The following is an 18,495-nucleotide window of genomic DNA, read 5'->3' as shown; positions in this document are numbered from 1 at the left end:
TGTGAACTTAAACATATTAGTTTAAATATATTATTAGTTTAATTATTAATATTATTAGTTTAAGCATATTAGCTTGATAGTGTGAAAAAGACATTTCTTTAGAAAATGTCTGTAAATCAAACTTTTTCCTAAATAGACCTTTCCCAACAGTTTATAAACTTAGTATTTAAATGAAAGTGAAGGCTCTTCAGTAAGGGTCAACTATAATATTCAGGTGTTGTTAGAGTTGAATAATTTTTTCTTTCAGCTTGAGTTATTTCTAATGTTCAGGATATAAACAAGATATGGTTGCTTCTACTTTTAAAATAGTCTACCTTGCAGGGGGCGGGTGGCACCCAGGTGGCTCAGTTGGTTAAGCGGCCGACTTCGGCTCAGGTCATTATCTCATGGTTCACTAGTTCGAGACCTGTGTCGGGCTCTGTGCTGACAGCTCAGAGCCTGGAGCCTGGAGCCTTCTTGGGCTTCTGTGTCTCACTCTCTCTCTGTCTCAAAAATAAATAAACGTTAAAAAAATTAAAATAAAAATGTCTACCTGGGGCAACTGGCTGGCTCAGTCAGTAGAGCATGAGACTCTTGATCTTGGGGTTGTAGGTTCGAGCCCCACGTTAGGTGTAGAGATTACTTGAAAAGTAAATAAATAGTGGTGCCTGGGTGGCTCAGTCAGTTAGCATCTGACTTCGGCTCAGGTTGTGATCTCCTGGCTCATGAGTTTGAGCCCTGCATGGGGCTCTCTGCCGATAGCATGGAAACAGTATGGAGCCCGCTTCAGATCCTCTGTCCCCCCGCCGCCCTGCACTTCTCCCGCTTATGCTGTCTGTCTCTCTCAAAAATAAAAAAAAAAAAACCTTAAAAAAAGTAAATAAAATCTTTAAAATAGTCTACTTATGTGACCCCAGATCTGCTTCAGTCCTTTAAATAGAATTATTTTAACTTCTTTAAAAACTTGTGCTTTTTTTTTTAGAAACGAAATATTGAATGTGTGCATTAGAAATCTTCTAGGGGCGCCTGGGTGGCTCGGTCAGTTGAGCGTCCGACTTCAGCTCAGGTCACGATCTCACGGTCCGTGAGTTCGAGCCCCGCGTCGGGCTCTGGGCTGATGGCTCAGAGCCTGGAGCATGCTTCCGATTCTGTGTCTCCCTCTCTCTCTGCCCCTCCCCCGTTCATGCTCTGTCTCTCTCTGTCTCAAAAATAAATAAACGTTAAAAAAAAAAAATTAAAAAAAAAAAAAACTTCTAAAATGCTAGGCTAGTTGAAGGCTGAATCTATTTTTTTTTAAGATGTTTATTTACTCTTGATATAGAGAGAGAGAGACAGAGTGAGAGTGGGGGAAGGGGAGAGAGAGAGAGAGAGAGAGAGGGAGGGAGGGAGGGAGGGAGAAACAGAATCTGAAGCAGGCTCCAGGCTCTGAGCTGTCAGCACAGAGCCTGATGCTGGGCTTGAACCTGTGAACTGCGAAATCATGACCTGAGCTGAAGTCCGGTGCTTAACCAACTGAGCCACCCAGGCACCCTGAAGCCTGAATCTATTGATAAGAGCCAGTAGTAGTAGAATTTAGTGTTTGATGGAGAACACATTTTTTTCTTTCCACTTGATCTACAAAATGATACTTAATTCTAATACTCAATTCCACTAACCCCAGAACCATAGATCACTTCTGGTTCTTTGAACAGATTAAGTTGTAACTACAGGACTAGTATTTTTACACATAGTTCGGTGTTAGCCTAGCATTGTGATCACCAAACTTCTGATTGTTCCTGCTGTTTTTATGCGAACGCTGGAAACTTGACATTCTCTCTCAGAATATGGGTCACTCTAATTGTGCTCTTTCTGCTCATTTGACTTCATATGCATTTTAAGTAACTACATCTTGGTTCTTTTCAGGTAAATAAAAATGTCCAATTCACTGCCCAGGAACTTTATGATTGTGTCTCACAGACTGAGTATCGGTAAGTCCCATCTGTATTTAGATACACGGTTGTCATCAGCTTTTACCGTACATGGCTCCACTTGATGTGTTGGCAGAAGATTCTCTTTATGTCTTTACTACACTCTGATTTTATTTTACCTTTATTAATATGAAATAGTTCATACATACAAAAGAGCTCTGTGCGTGTGTGCGCGCGCATATATAAAAGCAGGTATAAGGTTTAATGTGGCTCTCAAATTTTTTGGCCTGAGGACTCCTTTATATTTTACAAAATTTTGTCTCGTTTATGTAGGTCATCTCTATTTGCTGTATTATAAATTAGAATTGAAAATTTTTTAAACATTCATTTCAAAATAATAACTAATTAATTACATGTTAAGATAGGAACATATAATTATGAAAATAATTTTTCCCAAACAAAAAGAGTGAGGTTCTACACTTTGCAAGTCTCTTAACATCTGGTTTAATTGAAGACAGATGGGTTCTCGTAGTTGCTTTTGAATGGAGTTTGCTTTGATGATAATGTCATGTACCACTGGAAAACTGTTGTACATTCTTGCAAGAATGAGAATGCAAAAGGCAAATCATGTCTTTGTCTTATTATGAAAATAGCTTTGACCCCTTTGACCTCACAGCCCCTTATTTTCCCCACACCATGTTTCAAAGAATAACTAGTATAAAAACTACTCACGCCTACCCTTCAGTTGACAAAACAGACCTTTACCCATCTCTGTGTATATCCTCCCTTTTATCCTCTCCTCAGAGATTTGTGTTTATAATTCTCATCTTTATGGGTATATGTATCAGTAAATATATGTTGATCAATTTCATCTGTTTATGTACGTAATAGTATCATATATGTTCTTTTAAAAAATAATTTTGTTTATTGCATTCATGTGTAATAAAGGGGAAGGAGTAGAAAATCTGATTCTTTAATATTCAAGGTGTATATGTGAAGCCCTCTAATCCTGAGCCCCGGCAAACAAATTCATGAGGAGCAAAAACTCACTTAATGCAATTAGTGTTGCCCTCTGTCTCATACTCCCCGCCTCCCGTCCCCTGCTATTATTTTTTGACTTTTGAAAATTATCCATGTTGAGGCATGGAGCAGTAGTTGGCTTGCTAATAGTTCTGTTATGGCATAACATATTCATTCCAAATGATCACCTTTGTGCCGTGCAAAGTCAAGCAAGAAAAGGGCTCTTGGGAAAAATGGACTGAGGCACATCACTCAAAAACTTAATAAGAAAGCTATTTGAAAAAAAAAAGGAACCTAATCAAAGTCGTATCAGTTTTACACCTGTTACGTGGTTAAGAAATATATGAATGTGATAAAAAAAAAAATCTGACACTTTTCCTTGAAAAAAAGCTGAGGTTTGCATGGGGAAGTGAAGTGGTCCTTGGAAGGGTTGCAGCTTGTGGGTTCATGCAGTGTGGTGGAGGGAGGGTTGTCTGAAGTTGAATGTAAAGTTGCCACACCAAATGTGAATGAGGCACTGGTACGTGTTTAAAGTGTGTGCAGGTGTGTGTTTTGTGTATTCCTAAGTAGCTTGGTTTGGCTGAGTACAGTTTTCTCTGTTCATCACTGTTGGATGTAAGAAAATGTGAAATTTGCATCATGCTCAAATTCTTTAATATAGCAGTGGTGTTGGAACAAATTCGTGTGTTCAAAACAAGTGCTGTAGCAAAACTGACTGTACTTTCACTGCTGTGTAATATGCCATTTCTATCACTAAACCAGTTTATTTGCTAGTTTTAACTTGCACATGTACCTGTGTTGTTACAAAACTTCATGAGCAGGTGCAATGACAGTGTTAACATCAAAGTAATTTTTCCAAGAAAAATTATTGGGCATGTCCGTTGTAGCTGGAGGTGGGTGAAAACAATTTTTTTTCTAACTTTAATCTTTAGAGTGTCAATCAGTTATACTCTTATGATAGAACTTCACAAATAGGCCACAGAAAGGTTTGTGTACATGACATTTGTGTCAAAAATATAATGTCTGCAAAATTCAATACTTTAAGAAAAATCATTCACCACAATCAAGTAGGATTTATTCTTAGGTTCGGAGGGTGGTTCAATATTCACAAATCAATCAACATGATACATCACACCAGTAAGAGAAAGGATAAGAACCATATGATCATTCCTTGTCAGGAACAAAACAGGGATGTCTACTTTTCTTACTTTTATGAAACATAGTACTGGAAGTCCTAGCCAAAGCAATCAGGCAACAGAAAGAAATAAAAAGCATCCCAGTAAGTAAGGAAGAAGTCAAACTTTAGTTATTTGCAGACGGCATGATACTTTATATAGAAAACCCTAAAGATTCCACCAACAAACTTCTAGAACTGGTAAATGAATTCAGTAAAGTCACAGGATACAAAATCAGTATACAGAAATCTGTTGCATTTCTATACACTAATGATAAGAAGAAAGAGAAACTAAGAAAACCATCCCATTTACCGTTGCATCGTAAACTATGAGATACCTCTGAATAAACGTAACCAAAGAGGTGAAAGACCTTTACTCTGAAAACTATAAAACAGTGTTGAAAGGAATTGAAGATGACACAAACAAATGGAAAGACATTCCATGCTCCTGGTTTGGAAGAACAAATTTGTTAAATGTCTATGTTACCCAAAGCAATTTATACATTTAATGCAATCCCTATCAAAATACCAATGGCATTTTCCCTAGAACTAGAACAAACAGTTCTAAAATTTGTATGGAACCACAAAAGACCCTGAATAGCCAAAGCAATCTTGGAAAAATAAAAGCAGAGCTGGAGGTATCACAGTTCCTGACTTCAAGGTATATTACAAAGCTGTAGTGATCAAGACGGTATGGTGCTGGTACAGAAATAGACATACAGATCAATGGAACAGAACAGAAAACCCAGAAATGACCCTACAACTCTGTGGTCAGTTAGCCTTCGACAGAGCAGGAAAGAACATCCAATGGGGAAAAAGTCTCGTCAACAAGTGGTGTTGGGAAAACTGGACAGCGACATGCAGAAAAATGAAACTGGGCCACTTTCTTACACCATACACAAAAATAAATTCAAAATGGATTAAAAACCTAAATGTGAGACAGGAAACCATTAAAATTCTAGAAGAGAGCTCAGGCAGCAATTTCTCTGACATTGGCCTTACCAGCTTTTTTCTAGATAGGTCTCCTGAGGCAAGGAAAACAAAAGCAAAAATAAACTATTGGGACTACATCAAAATAAAAAGCTTCTGACAGCAAAGGAAACAATGAATAAAACTAAAAGGCAACTTACTTGGGAGAAAATATTTACAAACGACGTATCTGATAAAGGATTAGTATCCAAAGTATATAAAGAACTTCTAAAACTCAATACCCCCCAAAACAAAGAATTCAATTTAAAAATGGGCAGAAGACAAGAACAGACATTTCTCCAAAGAATACCTCCAGATGGCCAACAGACACATGAAAAGATGCTCAACATCACTCAGGGAAATGCATATCAAAACTACAGTGAAGTATCACCCCACACCTGTCAGAATGGCTAAAATAAATACAATAAACAACAGGTATTATCAAGGATGTGGGGAAAAAAGGAACACTTGTACACTGGTGGTGGGAATGCAAACTAGTGCAGCCATTCTGGAATGCCACATGGAAGTTCCTGAAAAAGTTACAAATAGAACTGCCCTACAATCCAGTAATTGCACTACTGGGTATTTACCCAAAGAATATAAGAACACTAATTCAGAGGGATACATGCACCACCCCTATGTGTATGGCAGCATTCTTTACAATAGCCAAGATATGGAAACGGCCTAAGTGTCCACTGATTGATGGATAGATGAAGAAGATTTGGGGTGTGTGTGTGTGTGTGTGTGTGTGTATGTGTGTGTGTGTATACACATACATACACACACACACACACACACACATATGAAAAGGAATATTATTCAGCCATAAAAAAAATGAAGTGTTACCATTTGCAAGGACATGGATGGAGCTAGAGAGTATAATCCTGAGCTAAATCAGTCAGTCAGAGAAAGACAAATACCATATGATTTCACTCATGTGGAATTTAAGAAACAAATGAGCAAAGGGAAAAAAATGAGAGACAAAGCAAGAAACAGACTATTAACTATAGAGAACAAACTGATGGTTACCAGAAAGGAGGGGTGGGGGATGAGTGAAATAGATGATGGAGATTAAGGAGTGCAGTTGTCATGATGAGCACTAGGTGATGTATGGGATTGTTGAATCACTATCTTGTTCACCTGAAGCTAATATAACAGTGTGTTAACTAGAATTGAAATCAAAGCTTAAAAAATATATAATGTTTGTCAACCTTGGACATATTTTTGAAGGTATAGAAAAGCTCACTGTGGATAACTTAGAAGGCAGAGTTCCTTGCAGGATGGTTCCAGTCAGGTGTCTAAAATTTTTTTGACTTCACTTTACCATTGGAATAGTTGGGAGTTCTTTTTTATGGGTTTGTACTGGGGTCAAAGTTGAATGTTCAGAGTTAAAGTAGTTGTACCTATTTTTTTCTTCTAAGTCGTCTTATGCCAGGGATTTGAACTACAATATTAATTAATAAGCTCCCTCTTACACCCAAAAGGATAATTTTGAAGAGAAATGGAATATATCCAATCTCTTGAATGCACTGAAAAGTGGTGGTTGTTGCTTAGAAGGCTTTTGGTTAGTAGCTTTTAGAGTTGTTACTCTGTGGTTTGTTTTGAAATTGCTGTCTCTACAGTGATCAGTAGCTCTCATACTAGCCTCACATGTGCTCCACAGCTCACAGTTTTTAAATAAGCTGCCAAAAGAGAGAGGTTCTTTCGGTTTCCGTGGTTCGTACTAGACACAGAGCCAAATGCACCAGATGAAAGGAAGCAGAGTTTTCCTGGTGAAAACAGAAGGATTTGACTTACATATAGCTGACCACTTTCTGGAATGCTGAGGAAAATGATTACTTACATTGCCTGAATTTATTAATCTGGTTTTTTTCATTTATAAAGTATTAGTTGCAAAGGAGGACACTGCTGATGTACCCCTTACCACACTTACTGCAATAGGGAAGTCATTAAATTCCTTTTCAAGAACAGAAAACTATTTCCTAGGTTCTGATAAAGCAAGGAGTTAAGGTTTCAGATTGAAAGTAGCTTTGATCAAAAGTTGAATTCCATGACAAGGCAGACAGAACCTTGGTGTTTATAAATAAGTTTATAAATATGTTTGTGTTTTATCTATAAATAAGTTTGTAGAGTCTTCAGCAGAGCTTTTGGGCTTGCCAGTGAGGTCTGAGCATTGCTTACCCTGAGCAGACGAGGAGCCTGCTCAGAAAATCCAGGATGGTAAATTAATGAGATTATCAAATAGATGACCAAACAGATATCCTGGGTGATATCTTTTATATGTATGAGAAATAAGTTAGGAACAGCATGTAGTTCACTTTGCCTTGAAAGCTCTTGGGCAGTGTGTTCCAGCATGTTTGCGAGGCAGGCCTCTGTGGTCATTTTGTCTGTATGAAATGCAAATTAGTTTGCGACATCAGCCTCATAAAGTAACTGGCATATCCAAACAATATGCTGCCTAACCTAGCATCTGGGTCAGAAGCTGTTTTTTTCCCTTGGGGCAGGTGCTTTTGGGAATTACTGCTTTCTGATGCCAGGAATCAACTCCGTGGTAGTATCTTCCAGATCACATTAGAATTGTGGTTCACACAAGCATGGTTTCTTAACTTGAGTGTCAGCCTCACCTGGGAACTTGCAAGAAATCAAACTAGTAAGGCTCTACCATGGACCTTCTGAATCGGAAACTCTGGGGTGGAGCCCAGCAATCTGTGTTACCCATCCCTCCAGGAAACATTAAAGTTTGAGAATCCCTGCACTAAATTAATGACCTGGTCTGTCCAAGAAGCCTCAGATAGAAAAAAGCCTTAGAGAAAAATAATCTCAAAACCAAATTTACACCTTTGATGCTTCTGCTTTAATTAGAAAGGGACGCTGTTTTTTGTGTCTATTGATTCAGTAATACTTTGCAGTAAATTTGACTCATTATTTGTGACAGAAGATATTATAAAATAAATGTATAGTTTTTTTTCTTTTTTTAATTGAGATAAAATTCACATAATGGAATTAACACCCATTTTAAAGTGTACAATTCAGGGGCAGTTAGTGCATTCACTGTGTTGTGCAATCCTCTCTAGTTCCAAGACATTTCCATCATTCCAGAGGGAAATTCAGTACACATTAAGCAGTCAGTGTGTGTTCTCCCCTTCCCCCAGACCCTGGCAATCTCTAGTCTGCGTTCTGTCTCTATAGATTTCTCTATTCTGAATGTTTCTTATAAGCAGAATCCTACAACATATGACCTTTTGTGTCTGGTTTCTTTCACTTAGCATGATATTTTTGAGGTTCATCTACACTGTAGTATTTATCAATCAATACTTCACTCCTTTTTATGGCTGCATGATGTCCCATTGTATGGACAGACCACATTTTGTTTATCCACTTGTCTGTTGATGGACATTTGGGTTGTTTTCACTTTTTGGCTGTGGTGAATAGTGTTGCTATTTGTGTACAAGTATTCGTTTGAATTCTTCTAGTTCTTTCAAATTTTGGGGGGTGTATATCTAAGAGTGGAATCCTGTGTTTAACTTTTGGAGGAACTACTGCCTTTTTTTCATAACAGCTACACTATTTTTACCTTCCCACCAGCAATATAGCAGTAGATGAGGGTTCCAGTTTTTCCAAATTTTGACAAAATTTATTTTCCTTTTTTTTTTTTTTTTTTTTTTTGATGAAGGCTGTCCAGATGAATGTGAAGTATGCTCTCGTTGTGATTCTTATTTGTATTTCCCTAATTCCTAATGATGTGGAGCATCTTTCCATGTGCCTATTGGCTGTCTGTCTTTTTTGGAGAAATGTCTACTCAGGTCTTGTGCCCATTTTTCATTGGGTTGTTTGCTTTCTGTTGTTGAGTTACAAGAAGTCTTTATGGGGAATCTGGATCTAGGCCAGAATCCTATGTGTGATCTTTCACGCCTGCCTATAGGCAGTTCTAAGACTTTGTCTGGCAGGCTCCTTTGGGAAGCTGCCTTCCCCATACCAGATTGGGTATACTCTCTTCTAGAAGAGTGTACTGCACTCTTCTAGAGGCAGCTGTGGGCAATGCTCAGACCGCCTGCCCGCGAGCCTCCACGCATGTCTGCATTCCTAGCCTGGGCAGTTTTCATTTGGAGGCCACCTTATTGGGGATGTTGGCTGAGGCACCTCTCAGGCACTTCAGCTGCGACTTTTGGAAGCCTTGGCTGAGGTATTTTTCCCCATTCTGACTCCATGCTTTCCTACTCCTCACTCTTCTCCTTTGCTATGTTTTGAATGTTTATATCCTCCCACTCCCTAAAATTCATATGTTGAAATCCTATTGCCCAATGTAATCTTCTTAGAAGGTGGGGCCTTTGGGAGGTGATTAGGTCATGAGGGTAGAGCCCTGATGAATAGGATTAATGCTCTTCTAAAAGAGGGCTCTCACCAGAATGTGACCATACTGGTGCCTTGATCTTGGATTACCAGCCACCAGAACTGTGAGAAATAAATCTCTGTTGTCTCTAAACCACCCAGTCTGTGGTGTTTTGTTACAGCAGCCTGAATGAACTGAGACCTCCACCCTCCCTGCCCCTTAGCCCCATGGGTCCGTGAACAGGCAGGAGCCTTAGTTTAGGGATCCTTAGCAGCAGTGAGATGGTAGCCCCTGTCTGCCCTGCGTACCATCTGACCCTCACCCAGTGCCATTCTACGAGAAAAAATGGAGTACTAGGGAGCTGGCACCTTTAATTTTGTCTCTGATTTGCAGTGTTGCAGTAAGTGAATAATGTTGATTTTACTTTCAGTTTGGCTCATTGTCTTCATTAACCACCTTGGCACCTGGCAGCCTGACATGTCACCCGTTCTGAGTACTAGACCCTATCAGATGTATAATTTGCAAGTATTTTCTCCCATTCCGTACATTGTCTTTTCACTTTTTTGATAGTGTCCTTTGACACACACACGTTTTTAACTTGATGAAGTCCAGTTTATGTGTTTTTTCTTGTGTTGCTTAGGCTTTTGGCATCATACCTAAGAATCCATTGCCAAAGCTAAGGTCATGAAGATTTACCCCAATGTGTTTTTCTTAGAATTTTATAGTTTTAGCTCTTACAGTTAGGTCACTGATGCATTTTTGAGTTAATTTTTGTATATGTTGTGAGGTAAGGGTCTGACTTCATTTGCATCTGGATGTCAAGTTGTGCTAGCACCAAATGTTGAAGAGATCATTTTTCCCATTGAATGTTCTTGGCACCCTTGTTGAAAATCAGTCAACCATGTAGGTGAGATTTATATCTGGACTTTATTTCTGTTCCATTGGTCTGTATGTCTGTCTTTATGCCAGTGCCACTGTTTTGATTAAAGTTGCTTTATGGGGCGCCTGGGTGGCTCAGTTGGTTGAACGGCCGACTTCAGCTCAGGTCATGATCTCACAGCTTGTGAGTTCGAGCCCTGTGTCGGGCTCTGTGCAGATGGCTCAGAGCCTGGAGCCTGCTTCGGATTCTGTGTCTCCCTCTGTCTCTACCCCTCTCCTGCTTGCGCTCTCTGTCTCTCTCTCCCTCTCAAAAATAAACATTAAAAGAAAATTTTTCTTAAAGTTGCTTTGTATTGAGTTTTCAAAATTGGGAAGAGTGAGTCCTCTGAACATTGTTTTTCTTTTTCAGGATTTGACTATTTGGGGTCCCTTGCAATTCTGTGTGAATATTAGGATCAGTTTTTGCAAAAAAAATATTATTGGGACTTTGATAGGGATTGCATTGGCCATGTAGATTGCTTTCGGGAGTTATTATCATTGTCCTCCAATCCATAAACATGGGATGCCACTAATTTAGGTCTTTAATTTCTTTTGGCAATGTTTTGTGTTTTTTAGAGTGTACAAGTTTGTGCTTCTTCAATTAAACTTATTTCTGAGTATTTTAATCTTTTTCATGCTATTATAAATGGAATTGTTTTCCTAATTTCCTTTCCTTTTTAAATTTTGTTTATTTTATTTTGAGAGAGTGCAGGCAAGCAGGGGAGGTGGAGAATGGGACAGAGAGAGAGAATCCCAAGCAGATTCCACACTGTCAGCACAGAGCCCCACATGGGGCTCAATCTCATGACTGTGAGATTATGAACTGAGCCAAAATCAAGAGTTTGACGCTTAACCAACTGTGCCACCCAGGCACCCTCATTTCCTCTTCTAATTGTTCATTTCTAGTATATAGAAATACAACTGATTTTTTTGTGTGTTGATCTTTTATTTTGCAACTTCACTGAATTAATTTATTAGTTCTAACAGTTATTTTGTGGATTCTTTAGGATCTGTAAATAGAGAATTTCACTTCTTTGTTTACAGTTTGTATGCTTATGATTTGTTTTGTGCCTAATTGTGCTCCTAGAACTTCCAGTACAGTGTTGAATAGAAGTGGTGAACATGGGCGTCCTTATCTTATTGCCGATTTTAGGGAAAAGCTTTTAGTATTTCACCATTGAATATGAGGTTAGCTATCATATACTGTTTTTATTTGTTTTTATTATTATTATTTTTTAGAGCATCCACAAGAGCGGGGTAAAGGAGCGAAGGGAGGGAGGGAGGGAGAGAGAGAGAGAGAGAGAGAGAGAGAGAGAGAGATAGTGATAGCGAGAGAGAATCTTAAGCAGGCTCCATGCTTAGCACAGAGCCTGACACGACTTGATCCCACCATCCTGGGATCATGACAGGAGCTGAAATCAAGAGTTGCACGCTCAACCGACTGAGCCACCCGGGCCCTGTACTGTTTTTATATTAGCATTACATTGTATTCCACTTTTCTTTCATTTGAGATACATACAGCAAATAAATAGAAAAGTTCATAGAGCTGTAAAACATATCCATTGTAGACTTTCTTCTTGTACCTAGAAAGAATTTTAGAAAAACTGCATCCAATATTGTAATTAGATCACTGAAGTTCACTACTCCCATGCTGTTTTGACCAAATTAGCCATGGAAATGAATCAAATAACCACTGAAAATATTTTTAAATTGATTTGATTGAATTTCCAGTTTATTTCGACCTAGCTGAGATTTGGTCAAAGCAAGTTTGATACTATGATAGGACAATTTAGAGAAATAGAAGTTTTACAAAAATCTCATGAGCAATATAGAATCACAAAACTAGAAGCAACCTCCAGTCTTGATCTCTGTTCCAGAACCTATTAGGAGTTGGGATTGTTTAGTTTGCAAAAGAGAAATAGGATCACTACAAGGGACATAAAATATTTGTGCTATTAGATAATGACTTTTTTTTTTTTTTTTTAACTTAGGCCACTCAGGTCAGAAAATGGAGGTTTTTTTAGGCCTAGTGTAAAGGAAGAACTTCCTAGAAATTAAGAGCAAATATGAAATGGGCTACCTTTCATGATTGTGAGCATTGTCACAACTTGGTGAAAGCTAACATGATATGACTCACAGAAATGCTGCAGAATGGCACAGAAAGGTGTTAAGGTGCCCCCACATCTGTTATTCTGCCCTTCTCCATAAGCCCTCGGAAAAAGGAACTTAAGAATTCCTATCATAATATAGGAAAAACACGTGGTACTTTTGCTTACTGATAAGCAATGACAGCTCACTGCAGCAGAGAGAGTCTGTAAGGTGATAATCCACAGAAAGCTGACCCACAGAGATGAAGAAGATCAAAAGAGGAGACAGCTCCCCTCTTAACTGTGAGAGGAGGGGAAAGAAGACAAGAGACACGACTAGATTCAAAATCTAGTTATTAAGGGAGTGTTTCCCCCCACCCCCCAAATGTGGAATAAATCACCAAGAGCAGGAATGGGGCCTGCCATTTTTGTTTCATTTTTAAGTTTATGAGAAAACATTTACATCTCTCCTCTTTTGGGATCTCCTAGGCTCTTCCAGAAATCATCTTCTGAGTAGTTGTGAAGAATTGAAAGCAACACAACTCTAATTTTAAGCACTGCAAATATAGGAAACAGGACTAGAGTAACACAAAACCAAAAGTCAGGTTTTAGTCAGTGTCAGAGAAACCACACATCTTGAGGAAGTGAGGCTGCTCAGAATGTGGGGTGTGTACTTGTGCCATCCCTACTCCCTCTCATCCTAATCCCTGAGTTCCAGCTGACTTCTTTTTCCTTTGTATCCTACATCAAGGGATCCATGGGGCAGGGGGACAGTGCAGGGAGGTGGCTAGTGGTCCTCCCCAACACCATGGAGATGGCCCAGAGATGATCTTAGAAGCCAAGGAAGTAATAACAGTGTAATTTACACTTAAAAACCCGTCCTTTCTCAAACACCTAATGTGCCAGATGCTTGCTAGATGCCGGATATTCTTCGTGAGCTTCTATAGACCATCTCCCAGTAGATTTAAATAGTTTTGCACGACCCTAGACACCAGATGTAATGGATTGGTGCTCTGATGACTTACAGATCCCACAGTTTGTGAGCCCAAGTCAGCTAATGACAGACCAGCTAGGCTTAGTCTGAAGTAAAATTTTGAGTCAGCCATTACTCCCTGTGTCCCATCGCTGCTTGAGAGTCATTAGTTAATATCCATTTGTTAGTTTAGCAGTTTTTTTTTAAGAGTTGAAGCTCTGAAAATATATATAATAAAAATAAATAAAATAGAGAGTTGAAGCTCTGTCAGTTTCCCATTGCTGCTCCATTACATCTCGTAGTATCCTCCAGGCTACCTGTTCTTTAATTCTCAAACCAAATAAGACAAAGATGTGTGATCTAGGCTCTAGCACTGCTTTACCCTTTGGATTAGAACCCTGGAACATCACTCCATCTCCTGCTGGGAGAATCCTTCAGAGACCATACTAAGGACTATTTTTTTTTTTTTTTTATCAGTAAAGTTTTTTTGTTGTTGTTGGGTTTTTTTTGTTGTTTTTTTCAATATATGAAGTTTATTGTCAAATTGGTTTCCAAGGACTATTTTTCGGCATCCGACTGCGCTTGTTGGCAGCAGGTCTGCCATAGGAACCCTTACTCCTGAATTCTAGGAATTGTACCAAGCTCGCCATGTTGGCTGTCTGAGAATCTGTGCTACTACTGTGTGCTTATCTTCTCATGTTGTTTTGTCTGTGCTAAGAAACTATAACTCTCTTGGTATTTTAATCTTTCAACTATCAAAGAATGTATTTCAAATCCATGTTAACCTGTCAAGATTTTTTCATCTATCTGACTAGCCGTCTTGCAGTGATTTAACATTTCTTTATCCTCTAGGGAAAAGTTAACCATTGGATGCCGCCAGCTGGTCGAGATGGAAAATTCCATGCAGCAGTGCAATGCATCTGTCTATATGGAGGCCAAAAACAGGGGATGGTGTGAGGACATGCTTAACTATAGGACCTAAATCCTGATTTATAACTTAAAAGGAATGGCATTTGTCTTCAGGAACAATAGAGTGGCTATCAACCTTTTGAGTCAAACCCAAGTCTTGTAAAAAAAAAAAAAAAAAATGTCTCATAGGTGCAAGAAGGTGATTGCTTATTGTTGAAAATCTCATTGAGGTTCTAAAAAGCCTAATGCATCCAATGTGGGATAAACTGTGTACTCAACTCATTGCAGTTGACAATACCTCCCTACCTCTACTCCTGACACTGAGCCAATCTGTCTAAAGAAGGGAGAGCTGTCTTTTTTAATCTCTTAGGGCAGGAGCCACTTTGGCATCTGTGGAAGGCCCAGGGGCACAACATTAGCATCTCTCTCAACCCTAAACAGGAGTACATGGCCAGAAACACTTCCAAACCCCAAGAAAGAAATAGGACAGTTAGGACATGGCCATGCTCACCATGCTCCACAAATGAAATCTTACCCTGGGCTGTTTTATGATCACACTATCTTCCATTTAGACCTGGTGAACGTAACATACATCCCTTCCACTTCCCCCAAGGTGATAAAAGTAGAATTTTGACTTCAGCTCCTGCTTACTATATAGTTTCTTTTCTTCTACCCTAGGTTTGTCACTTTTCAGTGCATTTCTAATGGAAAAAGCAGAGGAGACCCCTATAACAGACTTCCCTTAAATGTGAAGAGGCATGGATTTATGGGATTAGGTGGCAGTGACTAACGTTTGCCCCTAGCTAAACCAAGTGTTTAATCAACTTATTTAGTTATACATTGGAAATCCTTGTTTAGTATATTATGCTTTTGTTAATACATTAGATTAAATCTAATTTGGTATTCTATGATAAATGTTAATTTATTTTTTACAAAAAAGCAATAAATTTTATTTTTAGTAAGGTTTTGCTTTTCATTTTACTTCCAAATTGTGTTTCTTGAACTGTGTACAAGGTATGATGATAAAAGTGACCCTCTCCCAATACAAGAGAATCTATGCCGGATTCTCAGTGTCAATCTGTGCAGGGCCCCGCCGAGCTTTATGTTTGCATAGGAAGCCACAGCTCTACCTAGGGCTCAAATGCCATCAGGAATATGAGCCGAGCCCCGTGGAATGAGAAGCTTCCAGAGGATCTCTGCTCTCTTTCCTTTTCTTCCTGGAGGAGCCAGAAAAGCATCGCCCTCCCCACCCCTCCAGGTTTTTGTTTTTTTTTTTTTTTTTTTTTCAGATTTTTATCCTTCAACTGCTTCTGGTTTGTTACTGGGTTTTGGTTCTGCTTTGTAAACTCCCTCTCCTCTTCCCTCTTTTTATTTAAAAAAAATTTTTTTTTGTTTTTGTTTGAGAAACAGCATGAGCAGGGGAGGGGCAGAGAGAGAGAAGGAATCCAAGCAGACTCTGCGCTGTCAGCACAGAGTCCAAGGTGGGGCTTGAACTCATGAACGGTGAGATCATGACCTGAGCCAAAGTCAGACGGTTAACCGACTGAGCCACCCAGGTGCCCCTCCCCCACTTATCTTTTTAACATAGGTCGTGATCTTTAGGAAATTTCACTCCTGTCACCTGTGTGCTTCCACACATTTCACTTTTTAAAAAAAGTTTGAGGGGCGCTTGGGTGGCACAGTTGGTAAAAAGTCCGACTTTGGCTCAGGTCAGGATCTCAACTTTGTGGGTTCTAGCCCTGCATCAGGCTCTGTGTGGACAGCTTGGAGCCTAGAGCCTGCTTTGGATTCTGTGGCTCTCTGCCCCTCCCCTGCGTGCACTCTCCCTCTCAAAAATAACATTTTTAAAATGCTAAAAAATAAAAATAAAAAAATAAAAGTTTGGGGGGGTGGAGGGAGGGGCAGAGAGAGAGAGAGACAGGAAAGATTCCCAAGCAGGCTCTGTGCTGGAAGTGCAGAGCCCAAGGCAAGGCTTGAACCCATGAACCATGAGATCATGACCTGACCTGAAACCAAGAGTTGGACGTTGACTGAGCCACCCAGGTGCCCCTACACATTTCACTCTTATGCATGTAGACTTTATCTTAGTCTGTGTCTTTTACAGTGTACATTAATTTGTCAATTACTTCAACCTTTTTCATTTTTTATTTTGAGATGTGAAGATGTTCTGACTTTCTAGTCTTCTTTCTTTTGATTTATAAACTTTCTTTTAAAAATGTTTAATGTTTTTTTAAAATGTTAGGTTTTTCTTTGTTGCTGTATTTTCTAATCTTAATTTTATACTTTCTAATAGTCCAATGCAGGAGGTGAGGGATCCCTTTCCCCCACCCTCTACTCGTTTTCTGGGTCCCCCACTCTGGATTGAAATAACTCAGCTGACAGAAGGATCATAAGCTCCACCTTGTAGAACACATTTGTTTTAATGGAAGAATTATTAGATCCTTATGAGAGGAACTTACAGTTCTAAAATCTCCATTCTTCAATATGTATGGCTATCATATTTTGGGCGGAAGCCATCATATGTATGCCAGTAGGAACAAATGAGCAAAGTCACACCAGGGAAAGGGCTCCCTTGGCCTTAGGAGTTGGTGATAACTTCATGAGGGCCATCCAGGAGTATTATTTCAGCAAAGTTATGGGCACTATCTTACATTAGTAGACTTTTCCAGCTTACTGTTACAAAACAGAATCTACTTCTCTCCCGAGAGGACTAGGGAGGACCCTTTGGGTGTAGCCACCCCAGCAATTCCAGCATTCTGGGCCAAAGGAATGCTGGTTCTAAGAATTGGGGCTGGGGGCTCCTGGATGGCTCAGTTAAGCATCCAACTTCACCTCAAGTCATGATCTCACAGTTCCTGGGTTCGAGCCCTGCATGGGGCTCTGTGCTGACAGCTCAGAGCCTGGAGCCTGCTTCAGATTCTGTGTTTCCCTTTCTTTCTCTCTGTCCCTCCCTCACTCATGCTGTCTCTTTCAAAAATAAACATTAAAAAAAAAAAATTTTTTTTTTAAAGAATTGGCTTCTGTTGTGCCCCACTGGGAATGTTAGGACCTGTAGTAGGCAATTGGGACTGCACAGACTAGAATTTAACAGATGAATTTCACTTTCCCATTTTGGACTTTGTCACCTGAAAGACAGGGGACCTAAAGCTCATTTACTTTATCTTTTGACCATCACCTTGAGAGAGAACAGAAGTCTTTTTACCTTTTCAGGGTTGATCCAGGTTTATTTAGATGGTGTCTTGGTTGGAGCCTAGGTCACTGTTCATACTCCTTTTGACAGCTCCACCCCAGCCCACCTATCTGTTGGAGATCCCCCCCCCCCCACCTTTTTTTAACATTTAATTTGAGAGAGAGAGAGAGAGAGCACGCGAGCACGCGCGCACACCAGCATGTGAGTCTGGGAGGGTAGAGAGAATCTCAAGCAGGCCCTGAGCTGTCAGCCCAGAGCCTGATGTGGGCTCAACCTCACCAGCTGTGAGATCATGACTTGAGCCTAAAACAGGAGCTGGACACTTAACTGAGACACCCAGGCACCCCTTGGAGCCCTTTTCAAGCCTACTTTTTTCATTCCATGAGGATGAATTTACCTCTTCTTTAAGAAATAGATTTCACTTTTGAATAATCAAACACATCTTCCACTCTCAGGAAGTGATGCCACCCAAAGCCCTTTGCTGATTTAGACAGGCCAATCAGCCTCCCAATTGACGGCTCTTTGGCTATCCTGCCAAAAAAACCCACTCCAGTGAAAACAACCCCAGTTATCAGCTATGAAACTAGAAGGTGAGGTGGTAGACACCCAGACCCCAGCTAGTTGTTTGGCTCAGTTCTGCTAACTCAAACTGGTGTTAACATCCTATTCTTTAGGAGTTCTAATCTTTACTTAGCTTCTGCAACTCTACTGTAGACTGATGGTCATGGGCTAAACTACATTAGGTTTGTATATAATCCTTGCCAGTAGAATCAATGGTTCCCTACTGGGATTTCTAGGGAGGTAAAATACAAATATCTCTTAGTCCCCGTTTTAAAGCCTTTTCTTTTAAAAGGTTTGGCACCCTTTTGGTTAAGCTAGAAAGATAAAACCTTTTTAAGTGCAGTTTTGAGTTTTTTCAGAACAAATAATCACCAGCTCTCGTGCCCTTTTGTAGTCAATTCCCATCCACACCCCAGGAAGCCATTCAGGTGTCTGCTATCGCTGGTTTCCTCTTTTCCAGAATGTTATGTAAATGCCT

The 18,495-nt window shown here is 39.7% G+C and overlaps 1 protein-coding gene across 6 annotated transcripts in view; it reads left to right on the top strand.

The window, feature by feature from the left end:
- SWT1 (SWT1 RNA endoribonuclease homolog) overlaps positions 1-18,495 on the top strand; it is a 111,829-nt gene that overhangs the window by 84,609 nt on the left and 8,725 nt on the right. For 2 of the 6 annotated variants that reach the window (XM_078441100.2, XM_060643693.3), the window contains exons 18-19: positions 1,882-1,946; positions 14,210-14,310. In XM_078441100.2, the coding sequence (XP_078297226.2) occupies positions 1,882-1,946; positions 14,210-14,310 (166 nt within the window). Of the gene's footprint in view, positions 1-1,881; positions 1,947-14,209; positions 15,229-18,495 lie in introns of those variants that run through there. The other 4 variants (XR_009613457.3, XM_060643696.3, XR_009613456.3 and 1 more) reach the window with 3 other exon arrangements.

Source organism: Panthera onca, chromosome F1, assembly GCF_046562875.1.
Source record: "Panthera onca isolate mPanOnc1 chromosome F1, mPanOnc1 haplotype 2, whole genome shotgun sequence".
In the NCBI taxonomy this organism is placed as follows: Eukaryota; Metazoa; Chordata; class Mammalia; order Carnivora; family Felidae; genus Panthera; species Panthera onca.
This window is presented reverse-complemented; position numbering and strand designations above follow the sequence as displayed.